This window comes from Callorhinus ursinus, unplaced genomic scaffold (assembly GCF_003265705.2).
Source record: "Callorhinus ursinus isolate GAN/ISIS: 27379988/994484 unplaced genomic scaffold, GSC_fseal_2.0 scaffold12, whole genome shotgun sequence".
NCBI classification, from domain to species: Eukaryota; Metazoa; Chordata; class Mammalia; order Carnivora; family Otariidae; genus Callorhinus; species Callorhinus ursinus.
Genome location: NW_027397074.1, coordinates 39,380,876 through 39,398,182, shown reverse-complemented (window position 1 = coordinate 39,398,182; position 17,307 = coordinate 39,380,876). Strand labels below are relative to the sequence as shown.

General features: G+C 36.3%; 1 protein-coding gene across 5 annotated transcripts in view; it reads right to left on the bottom strand.

Annotated features, from left to right (window-relative positions):
- KLHL7 (kelch like family member 7) overlaps positions 1–17,307 on the bottom strand; it is a 66,513-nt gene that overhangs the window by 32,351 nt on the left and 16,855 nt on the right. For all 5 annotated transcript variants that reach the window (XM_025873009.2, XM_025873006.2, XM_025873007.2 and 2 more), the window contains 5 exons: positions 13,391–13,493; positions 12,393–12,486; positions 11,995–12,119; positions 7,010–7,185; positions 4,161–4,335 (listed from right to left, as the gene is read on the bottom strand). In XM_025873009.2, the coding sequence (XP_025728794.1) occupies positions 4,161–4,335; positions 7,010–7,185; positions 11,995–12,119; positions 12,393–12,486; positions 13,391–13,469 (649 nt within the window). In that variant the 5' untranslated portion in view covers positions 13,470–13,493. The remainder of the gene's footprint in view (positions 1–4,160; positions 4,336–7,009; positions 7,186–11,994; positions 12,120–12,392; positions 12,487–13,390; positions 13,494–17,307) is intronic.

Genomic DNA, 17,307 nt, shown 5'->3' with positions numbered 1-17,307 from the left:
TTTTATTTATTTATTTGACAGAGAGAGACACAGCGAGAGAGGGAACACAAGCAGGGGCAGTGGGAGAGGGAGAAGCAGGCTCCCCGCTGAGCAGGGAGCCTGACACGGGGCTCAATCCCAGGACCCTGGGATCATGACCTGAGCCAAAGGCAGACGCCTAATGACTGAGCCACCCAGGAGCTCCTGAAGATAACATTTCTAAACTCATATTGATAAGCCCTCAAAATATATAAAAGAAAAGTTAATAGAAATCTACTATAGTGGGTGAATATAACACAACTTTGTCGGTAAGTGATAAATTAGACCAAAAAAATTAGGTCATAAAAGACACAAATGACAATTTTACAAAAATTGACAACTTTTAATAAATATTGAAGAACTAGTCTCTGATCACGATGTTCCTGGACCACACTGCAGTTAAGTTAAAAATCTATAACCAAAGGTGAATTTAAAAATTTTACTTCTACTAAACTTATTGGTCACAAGAGAAAACATAATGGAAATAACAAAGTATTTTTAAAAAGCAAGTTGAAGAATACATACAGTGTGCCATTTATGTAGAGTTTAGAAACATGCAAAACAATACTAGATGTTGCTTACATATATGGTAACTGTTTAAAGAACTGAATGGTAATCAAACACCATATTCAGGGCTGTTTCCTCTCAGGTGGAAGAATGGGAGCTGTCACTGGGGAGGAGTACACTGGATGCTTCAGCTGTACTGATTTCTCAAGGTGCTACATAAGTTCAGCAATATCTGCATTATTTTTACACCTTTCTGTACAGCTTAAATATGCATACCAAATTTTAGAATAACAACACTATAGCAATAATAATTAACTTTTATAAGTGTTTATTCAAGTTTAAGATTTAGGCAAAGTACATTCTTAATTACAGACACCTCCTACCCACTCAACTCATATCCACCTATGTACCACACACACACAACTAACCAGTCAAAACCCATGTCCACACCACTAGGACTAAAGGTATTCCCATTACAGTAAGGAAAAGACAAGGCTGCCATTACTCACCATTATTAGTTAATTGAACACTGTCATGAAAAAGCCATTTAATGTAATAAGGCAATGTAATAAAATAATAGAGGGGGAAAAGCTAAAATTATCATTATTAGCAGATAAAGGATTAAAGCCCCAGAAAAGAGAAATCAACTGAAAAAGTTTTAAAAGGGATCAGTAATGATAAATACAAAGAAAAAGATACAATTCATAATAGCAACAACAAAGATATCTAAAAAAAAATGTTTAAGTGTAGAAGTTATAAAAAGAAAATTATAAATTCTCCAGGATATAGAATTTAAATGAGGGACAACAATTAAAAGGTACTAGAATGAAATGGAAGAGACAGTGATTTTTGTGTATGTACAGATAAGTGGGAATTTATGATGTTTCAAATCAGTGGGAAAAGATGAACTATTCAATAATGATACTGGGCCATCTTGCCACTTTTACAGGAAAAAAACCCCTAGATTCTTATTTATTCAAATAAATTTCAGTTGGGTATAAGGTTTAAAATTAAAAAAAAAAAAGAAGAAGAAATCTATTAAGTGCATGAGAAGAATTTATAAAATTAAAAAAAAATCATCTTGGAATAAGGAAGATATTTCCAACTACACCTTAGAGCCAGATTCAGATTTAACAATATACAAGAACTTGAGATTGAATGTGCCATTTTAAGACCTTTTTTCCCCCTCTTCTCTTAAAAGCCATCCCAGACAAGGGAGCAAGAAACAAACACAAACTCTACCTTTGATAATAGAAGATATGTAACCCTAAAACTCAGTTAATGAAGATAGGTAGCAGATAGAATGCTAACCCAAAATGGATGTGGAAGAAGAGGCCAATGAGAAGCAAGCCAAATTATCCTGCAGAACACTGGAAAGAGTCATAACTGGAGATAGGAAATATCCCAGAAAGTGGGGTGGGGATGAAAACGAGAACTCTAAAATCCTGAACCAACAACATTTGAACTGCCAGGTCTCCTACACAGTCAGGTAACATGCCATACCTTCTCCACTGTAGGATATATGAGGACTGGTCTTTGGAGATATTCTAGTCTCAAGGAATAACACAAAGAAGGATATGAGCCTGAAGACAAGGATTAAATGAAAGTTTCCATATCAAAATATTCACTACCCAGGTTTTAAATGTCTGTACCCAGCTATCAGAAAATATCTACAGATACTGACATTTGAGGGCTCCTCAATTAAAAAACTGTGTTACATTGATTACCCTACAGTTCAGCCCAAGAGGTGAGAAGCCCAGTCACATATACAGCCTTATCTACTGGTTTTATAATAACTTAGTCTTATAAATATGACTCACAGATGACACCAAACATTTAAGAAAAGCTTCCGATAGCAACAAAAAGAGAAAAACAAAATTCAAAGGTAATATAGACAATACAGACAAGAAAGCATGAAAGGCACTACAGTGCTACTTCAGAATAAGATATTATAGCCATGAAATAAGAAATTAGAGAATAAATAAAAGCTCACAGAAATTAAAAAGAGCTGAAATAAAAGTGTTGATAGAAAAATTAAGACTATCTCCCAGAAGATAGAACAAAGAGGGAAAAATGGATAACAAGAGAGACAAGAAAGGATTAGAGACTCAACTGCTGAAGAATCACACTACCAATAATAAAGAACGAAGAAATCCGTTGAAAAGATAGAAAATGCCCAACATAACTTCAAAAAAAGAGAAAGAGGCACACCAAGTTACATTATTGTGAACTTCCTGAACATCAGGGATATGAAAAAAGATTTTATTTATTTTTTTAAAGATTTATTTATTTGAGGGTGCCTGGGTGGCTCAGTTGGTTAAGCGACTGCCTTAGGCTCAGGTCATGATCCTGGAGTCCCGCAATGGAGTCCTGCATTGAGCTCCCTGCTCAGCAGGGAGTCTGCTTCTCCCTCTGACCCTCCCCTGTTTTGTGCTCTCTCTCTCTCATTTTCTCTCAAATAAATAAATATTTATTTAAGATTTTATTTATTTATTTGAGAGAGAGAGAGAGCGCGTGCGCGCACATGCACACCCAAGTGGGGTAGGGGCAAAGGGAGATGATCTTCAAGCGGGCTCCCGGCTGAGTGCAGAGCCTGGGGCCAGGCTTGATCTCAGATCAGAACCTGAGATCATGACCTGAGCTGAAATCAAGAGTCAGACGCTAACCTGAGCCAAAACCAAGAGTCAGACACTTAACCGACTGAGCCACCTAGGAGCAACCCCTCCCCCACAAAAAGATTTTAAATACTTACAAAGAGGAATAAAAAATAAAAGGATCAGACTGACATCAGATTTCTCAAAAATAACACCAGAAGCTAGTTAATAATGGAGCAATGCCTTCAAAATTCTAACTGAAAATGATTTTCAACATAATTCTATACCCCGTTTAAGAATCCTTCAATGTTTTATGGTAAAATAAAGATATGAGATTCATCAAGTCTCCAAATATTTACTATCATATACACTTTCTCAGGAACCTTTCAGGGAATACATTCCATTCAATAGAGAGAATTATGAAAAGTGAAGACCTGGGTTCCAGGAGACAGTGGGTCTAACTTAGGAGAGGAGTGAAAGGACATCCCAGGATGGCAGAGAAGGGAAGTCCAAGACAAGTGTGCCTTAGGGTTAGAGTGCAAACAGTCCATATTGGAATATGTAGAAGGAAGGCTCTATGAAGGATGTTTCCAGGAAATAAAAGCAAAGCAACCGATTGTCTAATTGTACAATTTTATTAAGGAGCATTTTACAGAGGGGTTGGGACGTAGCCTGCAAATCAAGAAAAACTAAGTAAATGAAAAAATATGGCAGCTATTAGTTCCAGGCCAAAAATAAAGATCACAGTACACAATTTGGTTGAATAAAATAAAAAAGGAAACACCAGAAAAAGCTATCATACACAAAAGAAGACAAGGTATAAGTAATCTTTACCTTCTACCATACGTGTCCCTATAAAATAAGGGCTGGGGCTAAGTCTTCTCCAAGTAGACAGCTGACAACCCCAGTGGATTAATTATCTAAAAGAGCTAAGTCTTGAATGTTTCTCTCTGGTGCGGAGTCTGATCCGTTCTAAAGGGTTTAAGCTTAAGAGAAACTGGCTACAGGATCAGGTTATAAATGGACAGTAAGGCAACTTACTTATCACCATCTTAAGGCATTCAGGATTGTCTTGAATAAGTGGTTCAGCTTGTACTGTTTTACTTAAGAAATTCTTTGATATAAGAGGAAACCTGACTTTAGCAAGGATATCAACCATATATGGCTGGCGATTAGGTTCATCGTATTTCAACCATCTGACAGCAGCATCATAAACCTAAGGGGGGAAAACAGCATAGTAAAGTTCTTAGAAGGCAGCAACATTTCCAATTACCTATTTACTCTCATACTGAAGGTTGGGGGAGGATCTCATGAAGACACAACCACTTATTCCCAATATTTTATTCAGATATTGTCTTTCATTCCCAAACATTTGCCAGTACTTCACAACAGTTTACCCACTGCTCTAATGATTCTTGTAGAGAAATATTTTTTAGAACTAATTAGTACTATATAATGTAATCACAGGGAGGATATTGAATTTATGATTTTTTAAAACAAAATATAACTTCTTTTCAGAAGGAGCTATGATGATGTACACTTCTACTGAAAGAAATCTACTGGTCAATGATAGTTTTAATACATGTTCACTCGGTACCAGGAAAATAGGCTAATTTCCTCAGGGGGCTTCCATCCCAAGAGATATGAAGGTCATCTATGATTTTATTTCAATACGATATTCCTGAATTATGAATTGATAGACTTACCTGTTTTCCAGAAACTTTACGATATAAAAATTCTATATTTAAAAAAATACATTAAAGGATATTTATATAAGAATTGTTTTCAAAGCAGTACTGTAGCACTCATTTATCTTTACCAAACAAGTCTAACTGTATCAACACAATTTGATTTATAAATTATTAGTTTTTTTTTTTTTTAAGTAGGCTCCATGCCCAGGGGCACCTGAGTAGCACCATCAGTTAAGCATATGACTCTTGGTTGTGAGATAAAGCCCTGAGTTGGCTCTGCGTTTTGTGCAGAGTCTGCTTGAGATTCTCTCCCTCTGCCCTTCCTGCTTGTACTCTCTCAAATAAATAAATCTTTTTTTTAAAAAAATAAATAAATAAAGTAGGCTCCATGCCCAACGCGAGGCTTGAGCTCAGAGCCCTGAGATCCAGAGTCCTATGAGCCAGCCAGGTGCCCCACAAATCATGAGTTTAGACACACTGAAAACATACCTATTATTTCATAAACATACACATCTACCACATACATGTTTGAGCTACTTAAAATGGTTAATTTGGGGTTGATGTTAATATGGCCTAAGTTTTGATCTCCTAAGTTCTGAATTAATTTTTTATGGGAACTGGCCTATTTTTTTAAAAATAAACTTTTAATTTTGGAAAATATTAGATTTACAGAAAAGTTGCAAAGATAGTGCATACTATCATATACCCTGCACCCAGTTGTTAAAATGTTACATTAGCATGATACTCTTATCACAACTGAGTCAATTATTAACTAAAGTCCATACTTCCAAAAGTTTAGTTTGTCTAATTTTTTCCTCTGTCCCATAATCCCATAAAAGATACCACATCACATTTACCCATTATGTCACCTTAGGATCTTCTAGACTATGACAGTTTCCCAGACTTTTCTTGTTTCTGATCACTTTGACAGTTTTGAGTGCTGGTCAGGTATTTTGTAAAATGTCCTTCAATTTGGGTTTCTGATGTTTTTCTCATGATTAGACCAGGATTACAGTTTTTTAGGAGGAAGACCACAGAGCTGCCATGCCATTCTCCTTACATTATATTAAGGGTGCATGATATCAACATGACTTATCACTCAAAATATTAACCTATAAGTAGTGCTCATCAGGTTTGATGATCTGTAGATACTGTTTGCCAGATTTTCTTCAGACTAAAGTTACTTTTAAATTCCCTTTCCATAATGCATATAAATCAGTTAATTTTGGTCATAGAACTGAGGATTTTTTTTGTTTTGTTTTTTGTTTTTACCTAGTCAGGTCTTCCAGGTCCAACTTGTCAGCTTGCAGAATAATATAACTCATGACCTTGGGCCATTAAGAAGACCAGACAAAAAAATGGCTCAGTGCAAATCTTTTATCTTTAGAACAAAAGTAACTCAAAGCATATGATTTTACAGTATCTCTATTAGTTTTCTATTGCTGATGTAACCAATTATCACAAATCTATGGCTTCAAATACAGAGAAAGGTGTGGGACTGAAAAGAGGGATTAACTGAATGTCTGCATATCAAAGTGTTACTGTTAGGCCATCTAGCTCCCAAATGCCTGCACCCAGCTTACACCTCTGACAGTTTATTTGACAGTTCTGGAGGTTGAGTCCAAAATGGGTCACACTGGGTTAAAATCAATGTGTCAGCAGGGCTGCCTGAAGGCTCTAGAGAAAGCATTTCCTTGCCTTTTGCAGAATCTAACAGCTGCCTGCATTCCTTGGCTTGTGGCCTCTTCCGCCATCTTCAAAGCCAGCAATCACTGGCCAAGTCTTTCTCACATTGCCTCCCTCTTCCACATTTAAGGACCCTCGTGATTACATTGGGCCCACCTGAGGTTAAAGACCTCAAAGATCTTTAACTTAACCACATCTGCAAAGTCCCACTTGCCATGTAAGGTAACATACTCATTAGTTGTGGGGATTAGGATGTGGACATCTTTGGAGGGGAAGCATTGTTCTTCCTACCATGGTATCCAATAGCTTTATTTCTACCAAATGGCCTATCTCTCAAATAGAAAGCCCTTATAAGCACCCAAGATTTACTTTTCCTATGAAACAGATTTTGGAATACTCTGTTTAATGTAAAGAACAGATTCTTTACTAATATGATTCTTTTCCTTGTCATGTGTCCAAACATGAAACATAAGAAATCAAAAAGGATAAAACGTGAGAAGAAAATTTAGTCACCTGATCCTCTGCTCTCACAGTCAGTGTGTCCTGGTTGAGGAGATGTGTAACTCGCTTGACATCAAGTTGCAGAAATTCATCAGTTTTGTAAACTTCAGTAAAATGCTGATGAATGAAGTCATCTGCAGTTGCTTTCAATTCAGGACAATCCAGACACTCTGCTAGCACACTTATACCTAAATACAGAAGAAAACAAATGAATAGAAAATCACTTCAAAAAACCCCAAACATACACTGAAGACAAAGTATGACTCCAGAAATATGAGGCTGAATGAATTTCATAAATTTGGATCCTTTTCTGTTCTACTGATTTGTTTATTCTTATGCCAATACTATACTAACTTAAGTATGGCTGATTTTGATACTTTGTAGGAAAAGCCCCTTCAATGCTTTTTCACATTTTTCTTGGCTAAACACTTTCTCTTGCAAATAAATTTTAAAATAAGCCTACAACATTCTGCTGTAAAAAATCCTGATATGATTTTAAGTTCTACAGCAGTTTTAGGTTCAAAGCAAAATTTAATAGGAAGTAGAGTTCCCACATACTCTTGTTCCACACATGAACAACTTCCTCCATTACCAACACCTCACACCAGGGTGGCAAAGTATTATTATTATTTTTTTTGGTAAAGCATTATTTTTAAAATACATTCATTGATGGATTCAATTTGCCTAATGGGGGTGGGGGAGGGGGGCTTGATCCCAGGACCCTGAGACCATGACCTGAGGCGAAACCAAGAGCTGGATGCGCAACTGGAGCCACCCAGGTGCTCCTCATCTTTCCTTCTTGATTAGACTTGTTAACTATTTTATACCATTCTTTGAAATAATTAGCTTTTCTTTCTCTGGCCAATCTATAGTCTATTAGTGTTATTTTTCTATTTTATTAATTTTACTTTAAAAAGGTATTTTCTTCTACTTTCATTAGGTGTCAAAAAATTTTTTTTCCTACCTCGAGTACAATACTCAGTCAAGATAAAAATAAACGTATTTATTTGGAAATATTTAAGACTACAAATTTTCTTTAAATACTTCAGTCACATTCCAAAGGTCTTGATTTATTCTGTCCTTATTGTCATATATTTCTATATAGCCTGTGAGTTCATTTTTAATACCTCTTTAAAAATACCTTTTTAAATAATTCTTCAGTTAAGTATCTAAGTGTTCAGAATGGAGCGGGAGAAAATAGCTCTCCTTTTGAGGTTAGTTCACAGCTTTATTGCGCTGTAATCAGCAGATATAGCCTGTGTCTCTTCTCTTTTAGGTGCTCCAGATTTTCTGTGGCTGCTGATCAGTATTTGTAAACACTCCAAGGGTTCCCGAAAACTATTTGTGTTCTGATTATTGGGTAAAAGATTGTGATATCTAAACAACTTTGTGTTGTTCAAATCCTTACACTTTTCCTAAGCTTTATTTTTGAGATTTTTGAGATTTCTAGGCAATTCTTTGGTGTGTTTAATTTTTAAGTAAACTCCACATCACACGTGGGGCTTGAATTTACAACCCTGAGATCAAGACGCACAGGTTCCCCCAACTGAGCCGGCCAGGCGTCCCTGTAGGCAGTTCTAGGAGTAGCTCAAAAGCATTCAATAAATTCCTTTTCTGTTTAAGCCAGCAAGTCAGTTTATTTTGCTTGTAACAAAGGAAGTTGACCAGCACATCCCTATCTTGAGATCTTTACCTCTTACTTTGCTGTAGTACTTCCCCTAATACTTTTCTCAGAAGGCTATAGGTGGATTATACATTGTGTCTTTGCAATGTCTCCAGTGAATGATGTTTTAAAATGTAATTCTTTTTTCTCCCTCCCCCATTTGCATATCTTATGCTACTACCTTCTAACTTACTGTTGCAGATAAATTAACATCACTCTGATTCTTTCTTTTCTAAGTAAACTTTTATATTAGTTATCTATTTTTTTTTAGATTTTATTTATTTATTTGAGAGAGAGTGACAGCGAGAGAGATCACAGAGGGAGAAAGAGGGAGAAGCAGACTTCCAGCTGAGCAGGGAGCCCAACGCAGGGCTTGATCCCAAGACCCTGAGATCATGACCTGAGCCGAAGGTAGACGCTTAACTGACTGAGCCACCCAGGTGCCCCAGTTATCTAATGATGCAGGAAAAACAACCCCAGAACTTACTGGCTCAACATAACAAAAATATATTATTTCTTGCAATTCTGTGAGTCAAGTGGGTGGTTCTTTTGAACTGGGCTGGTTTAGCTAATCTCTGTAGTTAGCTGGTTGCTCAGCTGGGGACCGGATGGTCTAGATTGGCCTCATTTACTTATCTAGTAATAAGTAAGCTGGATGGTACAGACATCAGCTAGTACAGCTCATCTGTGCCCCAAATGGTCTCTAATCTTTTCATGATGGCAGAAAAGTCCCCAGCAGCAAAGAAGGGCAAGCCCCAATGCACAATCATTTTTTAAGCCTTTGCTCATGTCACATTTGCCAATGTCCCATGGATTAAAGCATGCTACATGGCCAAGTCTAGACTACACAGGGAAAAAAGACTCTCTACCTCTTGATGGAAAGCTACAAAGTCACATATATAAAGACTTATGCATATAGGGATGGAAAGAATTTGTGGCCAATTTCTGGCTAACCTACCATACTCTTTCTAAAAGCTTATAAATTCTTTTTATATTGATTTTTAAAAAATATATGGTAAAACACATGCAACATAAAACTTACCATTAGTGACATTTAGTTTATTCACCATGTTGTGCCACCGTCACCACTATCTAGTGCCAGAGCATTTTTATCACCCCAAACAGAAGTTCTTTCTTGATTTTGGAAGCAAAAAATATCACTAGGATATATCTAGGAGAGGAATATCTTTTTTTTTTAAGATTTTATTTATTTGACAGAGAGAGACACACAGCAAAATAGGGAACACAAGCAGGGGGAGTGGGAGAGGGAGAGGGAGAAGCAGGCTTCCCGCGGAGCAGGGAGCCTGATGTGGGGCTCGATCCCAGGACCCTGGGATCATGACCTGAGCCGAAGGCAGATGCTTAACGACTGAGCCACGTGGGCGCCCCTAGGAGAGGAATATCTTACTTCATCAGGTCTGGTACTTAGTATAACTTAGTGTAAAAGGTAAAGTTTTTTTAGGCTCAAATAAGTTTTCTTTTACTACTTCTTTGATACTGCTTTTCCTCCACCTGTTCCTTCTGGACTTCCTACTTCATGTCAGTGTCCCTTTATCTTCCTTCCATGTCTTTTATGTTTTCACTAATGATTTCCATTTCTTTGCATTTCTGTTTTGTTATCATGAGGCAGTTTTCTGTTTGATCTTCTTTAGTTTGATTTTTAAGAATATCCATTCTATTTTTCAATTCAATTGAATTTCATGGAAAATCACAGCTTCCCCCATCCCTTCATATGCATCCTTTCTATTTTAAGTTCTCTACTTCTTACATTAAATTTGTCTATAGGAAACATTCATTTTGGCTGTTTAGCTTGATATTCTGTCCTCCAAACTACTGGGGGGACTACTTTAATCTAATACTACCTTAATCTAGTACGATCTTTGCCCAATTCCATCAGGTGCCATAAGTCCCTTTAGTATTCATGGAAATCAGCTTGTTGGGGTCTTCTGGGCAGCAGATAACTGACAAGTGGTAAAAACAAAGACAGAGTTCTCTGATCAGCTCACAGGGAGAGCCACACTCAGGGCTAAATAGAAAGCAGGCTGAAGTAGTTCCCTTGGGTACTGACAGTATACTTGGCTCAACTGGCTAGGCCACTATATTTGCCCCAGGGTTAGCCAGAGAATCAGTCTCCCTTCTAGGCTGCTATGCTGTCCTTCCTCTCAGCTTTGAAAACAATGAGGACAGAAGGCACCCAGAAGTAAAACTCCTAAATGGTCTCCTCAGAAGCCAAAAGCCTAAGATGTGGTTAGCACAAACTTGCTCCAGGTTCCACAGTATGCTTTGTACCACCATATCCACTCCCTACTCTGGCTGGTTTTCTTTTAGATGCATCACCTGGTTGGAAATTTAGAGCAGTAGGGTGTTAGGGAAAAATACTTATGTCATCATCTTCCAAAAACTTCTCTGAATTCCCTTTTTACAATAAATTTTGTGAGAATATTTATGTAAGGAGAAATAAGTAAAATCTCAGGAACATTAATCTTATTGATGAATGGAGCCCCAAACTATAGCCCAGAGAAACAGACTCATTCCAGAATGTCTTTGTTGTACAGGTGAGATTAGAGACTGGTCTTTTTAAAGAATGTATTTATTTATTTATTTATTTATTTGAGAGAAAGAGAATTGCATGAGTGCAGAGAGGAACAGAGGGAGAGGGACAAGCAGACTCTGTGCTGAGTGTGGAGCCCAACATGGGGCTCCATCTCAAGACCCCGAGATCATGACCTGAGCTGAAATGAAGTTGGATGCTTAACTGACTGAGCCACCCAGACGCCCCCTACAGCAGTTCCTTAATTAGTATCTTAATTTATAGTCTAGGATTTTTAAGTCTTGTAGTATACAATAGCTAGCACATCTGACAATGTGGAGAGGCAACATGGTGTAGTAGTTAAGAACAAGATTATTTTAATTTCAACCTCAGCACCTCCATATACTAGCTATAAGACCTCAAGCAATATATACAACCTGTTTTTTCTCATTCAAGACAGACTTCAGCAATCTTAAGTGCTTCAAAGGTGAACATTCATATTTATGATATCATATATCACACCACCACCAGATGCAATCCTTACTCTCCATTCCAGATTCATAAAAAATCATTATTAAAGCTATTTTATATTTTAGAAAATATTAATACAGTATTTAATGGGCTTCTTGCTGCGCAGGTTAATAGGCACCTCCCTAAGTGTCTCTTAAAATGCATTTTAAGTGTATTTTCTAGTGGACGTCTTTAAAATTAAATGAGGATACTTATAACCATACTTTTTAAAATTAAAATACACATTAAAATTTGTTTTTGTTTTTATTTTAAGTTAGGAATCTGATTTCTTACCAAGACAATTTGAAGCATCAACTTGTTCTTTCAAAAAATCAACACACATTTTCTTCACAGGTTCAATCTGGTACTGGTTTGCTGCATCTAACAAAGACTGAACGTTGTTGCTATTCACAGAAATTCTGCAAAGAAGTTAAAGTGAATATTAATTTCCTACAATTTTTTATTATTTAAATAATGCTATTGTAAAATGTATCCTACTAGCCCCTGAAATTAAACAGAAAATTAAACTTTTCAGTCCTTGCATCAGTATGGCGTAGATTCCTCAAACTTCCCCATCCTTGTAGTTTTTCATGTTGAAGAATGTGGAGGACATCAATTTGTCACTACAATACTCTGCCATGGTAGATCCCAACCTTACTTCTCTACAACAGAAATGATCCTTCTTAACTTACCTAGCAGTATAAGCAAATTCCACAAGTTGTTCAATAATGTCAGGTTCAGCATCTTTGAGTTCAACTTCAAAGGACTTTGATTCGAGCATGTTAGCTAAAATGAAGAGAAGAAATATAAATGGCATGAGTACTATTACCAGTTTAACTGAGGACCAGATCATTCCAGGCCACATTAAATATGGAAATGAATAATAGGACAGAGATCTCTCTGGAAAAAAAATACCCAGAAAGCCCAACATTCCTATAATAAATGCAAATTCTCCATACTTGAGATGTGTCTTAAATTAAAATAAGCTAAGAAATTAGTGAATTAGTGTATTTCTTAAAAAAAAAAGGCCAAGTAAACATATACATAAAAATAGATTTAGTACTTCCCCAAGTTCTAAAATAAGTTAGTAGCACTCTTCTAAATTGCTATGAGCAAAACTACATCTGATGTAGCTGGCAAACATCTACAAGAATAATGACAATTATATATATAGTAAGCTATAGCTAGCAAAGTTCTCATTCTTTACCAAAAACCTCATAGGTAGCCAGAGCACCAAAGAGAAAGCTTGAGGCAGATACATTACATAACCTGATCAAGCTCATAAGACAGTACTAAGCAAAGGAACCAGGATTTGGACCCAGTTCTCAACTCTAAATCTAGAGTTTTTTCTAGTATGATATGCTGTATTTCATATTTCATTTTTATTTAGTTTAACTTGCTAGATAAATTATCCTAACATTTATTTTCTTCTTTGCCCTTCCATCTAAGGTTAAGAAGAAAACTGGGCATTCAAGTAGAAACTGTATCTTCATCCATGAAAGTCTTGGGCCTGTAGGGCTAATGAAAGGACATTTTTCTTTTGCTCAATCCTCATCATAACCACCCTTCAATCTCTTCATTGTTTTATGGCCTTAATTTCTTAAGTGCTTTAAAAACTAGGAAGATATTTTCATTTAGACTCTACCTCATTCTCATGAAAAAATATTATGTTTTACTTTAAGATACTTACTTGTGAACATTAAGTTAAAAAAATGACTGGCTGCTGCAAGGACAACTCGATGAGCAGGTATCTTTCTTTCCTGGACCATAAGGATCACATCACACAATGTTTTCTAGTCAAGAGAGAAATAAATGAAATTAAAAGAGGCTCTCTGGGCCTGGCTTAGCAAACATACAAAACCGGTGCTTGACAAATGCTTTATCTCTATTTTCTATTTAAATCCAGTCTTTGTCCAGCACAGAATTTGTTCATCAGACACATTTAGAAAGGACTTACAGAGCTGCTATCATGATTTGCTGTATCAAAATGTGGCACTGAGCTTCCCAGCAGTAAAAACAGGGGAAAAAAGAAAAGATCTTTATAATCAGAAAAGTAGTCTACTAAGCCTTTAGGGAAACCAATTTTTTTTCTGACACAAATTCTAAGGTATTTCTTATGGTGAGATTTTATGAGAACATTAAATGAAATAAGAGCAATGTCCTTGATGGTTTTTCAAACATAGCAATCTGGGTTTTTAAAAAATTATCTATTCTTGATAAGTTCCAAAGTGCACACTGTACTTCCCAAGAAAGTAGCTTACACAGATCTAACTTGAAACAAAAACGATTCAGAATACAGAGTGGACAAACCAAATGACCATTCCACACTCTTTCCTTAGTAACACTTCTCTCAAATGTACGTCTGACAGGAGCTGGATAGCAACCACTTTTAAATTGTGATTTCTGACCAAGGCCAAAATGGTGTCACTCTAGGTTGCTGAAAGAAGGCAGAGTTAAATACTTACAATGCTGACGAAATGAAATATTAATGAAAAAACTCAAAGTTTACTGGAACCCTTAAAGATGAATTTCAAGGAGAAAGAATACCGTTTTTGTCAAACAAAATTTCAATTTCTTAATGAAGTTAAAGATATAATGTACAGGTTAGTCTCAGAGAAAATCTGGAGCTTGTGATATGTCAGACACTCTTTTAGCACTGGGAATATGAGGCAAATAATACTTTCAGGGTAAAAAAAAATCTATCACAAATCTAAATAGTGGCTTAGTAGCTCAGAGGATATGGCATTTTGTAAATTTTAAGTATTTACTAAAACTATTAATACAGGGGACCTGGGTGGCTCAGTCAGTTAAGCATCTGCCTTCGGCTCAGGTCATGATCTCAGGGTCCTGGGATTGAGTCCCCTGTTGGGCTCTCTGCTCAGCAGGGAGTCTGCTTCTCCCTCTCCCCCTCCCTCCTGCTGTGCTCTCACTCACTCTCTCAAATAAATAAAGTCCTTAAAAAAATAAAACTAATACAATTTCGGATAAGTAAGTCACTATATTCTACTTTATTACTCCATGAATAAAAATCCAAGTGAGATGGTACTGCTCAGTACAAGAAAGGAAATGGGCTTTATTTCTATTTTATAGTGGGCTAAAAGATGAACAAAATTTCATTTTTACAGCTATGTGAAGATTTTTTTGTAAGGCCTATGGACTACTGCTTAGATATCACATGCAGATTACTTATAATTAAAGCCATTGTTATCCCAATAGTGTCTTGAATTTTTAAATTTTTATTTCCTTTGATTTGGTGGGGGAAGTACAGAGTAGGCATAGTTCTTAGGTGATTTTGCCACATACCATACCAAAAATACCAGGCAGCAAAACCAGATCAACTATTTGGTTACCACCAAACCAAGCTGATCTAGCTGCTCAAGAGAAGAAAGAAAAAGGAGGAAAGGAAGGGAGGAAGAAAAAGAATTCGGACAGAACAAACAAGTCAGATAAGGGAGGGGGTTTTTGGCTGCTGACAGGAAGTTCCAGAGGATGTACAACTATACTGAAATGCAGTGAAAAACCTTTCCAAAATATATACTCAGCAATAGGGATTTTTAGTGCCATGAATTTATAGGCACTTTGGGAAGTTAAAGAAATCAGAGAGATCTCTGCACAGCAATTTAGTCGTCTCTAAGAATAATCTCCAGCTGGATATTAATGTTACGGAAGGAATGGGAGGAACCTTTTGTATCCAAATGGTACATCTATCTGACTGTACTACAATAGATTAACAGGTTTCAACAGGAGATGGGACTGACTTAGGCTCTGCTCAGGAAGAGTGTATCCGCAGATAGAAAATGGGAAGAGACAGAGATCTGGGTTACACTGGAGAATATGAAAGGTAACAAGTCCCATGTGAATTGAAGAGAAACTTAAACAAAACTACCTTCTGAACAATACATGTTCACTGGATAAAACAAGAAAAAAAAAACCCTGGCAATTTCTGTTTATATCCCCCCATATTTGTTATATCTTTATATTTATTATTTTCAGCTTTTGAATTTTTAGTCTCTTAGATATTGCATAGATTTGTGTGACTTAATCTGAAAATCTCACCATCTAAAATTACTTTTAGTAGGATTTAGATCCTTCATATTTATTACTGATAACTTATGTTTCCTCTTACATAGGCCATCTTCTTTTACACAATTTATTATGCTTCCTTGCTGTCTTTTTTCTTTAACTACCAGGTGGTATTTTAGTCACATTTTCTTTGCACTTTTGAACTTTTTTCTTCTTTTAGTAGGGACTTACTTATAGATCTGTCAAATATTTGCAAAGTGAATTCAGCAGGGTTATTAGTCAAATATTGTTCTAGGAATGCAAGGAGGCTTCAAGAACAATAATTCTTTAATATAATCAGCATATTCACAGGTTAAAGAGAAAAACTTCAACAGATGGCAAAATTAAAAATTCATTTCCTTTTATACTCTTTAATAAAGAAAATGATGTATCTGTATGTTGAAGGTGTTTTGACTCAAAAGCAAACATCACATTTAATAGTGACACAAAAGAAGCATTCTCATTTAAGTTTGAAAAGAGACACAGATGCTGTCACTACTATTATTCAATTATTGATTTAGCCAAATTGAAAATTGCCTCTGCCTCGGCCCCTCTGGCCAATTTACCAGTCTCTAAGTTTAGCAAGCATCTTTAGCCCTCGTGATTAACTAAACCTTTCTTTGTATGGGAACCAAACTCTCTCGCACAACCTCCCCCCGCCCAGGGCACCAATACACAACTTTCAAGCAAGGCTATAATGTCTGTAGCTGGTACCATTGAGTCTGCACGCAATCAAGAAGTGTTACAGATCACTGTGCTCCCCTTTACTGATTAACTGCCCTGAAGTTCCTTTAAAAATCTTTGGGCCAGGCAAAAACCTCAGAGTTGGTTTTTAAACAAAAGTCTGCCTTCCTCCCAGGTGGCCTGCCTCCTGAATAAAGCTCATATTCCTTTCCAATCAAAATATGTCTCTTAAGTACTGGCTTTTTGAGCAATGAGCAGCTAGCTGACTTGGGTTTTTAGGTAACAAAATCAGTAAAAAAATAAAGATAAATAAACTTAACACTTACAAAACTAAATAGTAAGATGGCTAGACAGAAATAAGATAAATATGAAAAAGCAATTAACTAATCTATATGTGAGCAGTAAGCCACAAAGAAACACAAATGAGGAAAAAACAAAAAAACAACCTGGCATAGCAGCAACAAAATAATTAAATGTTGAGAAATAAACTTAAGAAATGTGAGGGATCTACATTAAATAGGAATTTAATACAGATAAAGATACTATTTCAAAAATGTGGTAAGAAGCTGGAGCACCCACAATGTGTAGGGCAGTGATACTATTTCCTGTGATACTGTAACAGGATACATGTATACATCTGTCAACATCCACAGAATGTACAACACAGAGACTAAACCCTAATGTAAACTATGGTTAATAACAATGTAACAATATTGGCTCATCAATTTTAACAAATGTATCCTACTTGTGTTAGCAAAATGTTAATAGTAGGGGAAACTGGGAGGGAGAGAGGGAAAATGGAAACACTGTACTTTCTGTTCAATTTTTTGGTAAACCTAAAACTACTCTAAAAAGCAGTCT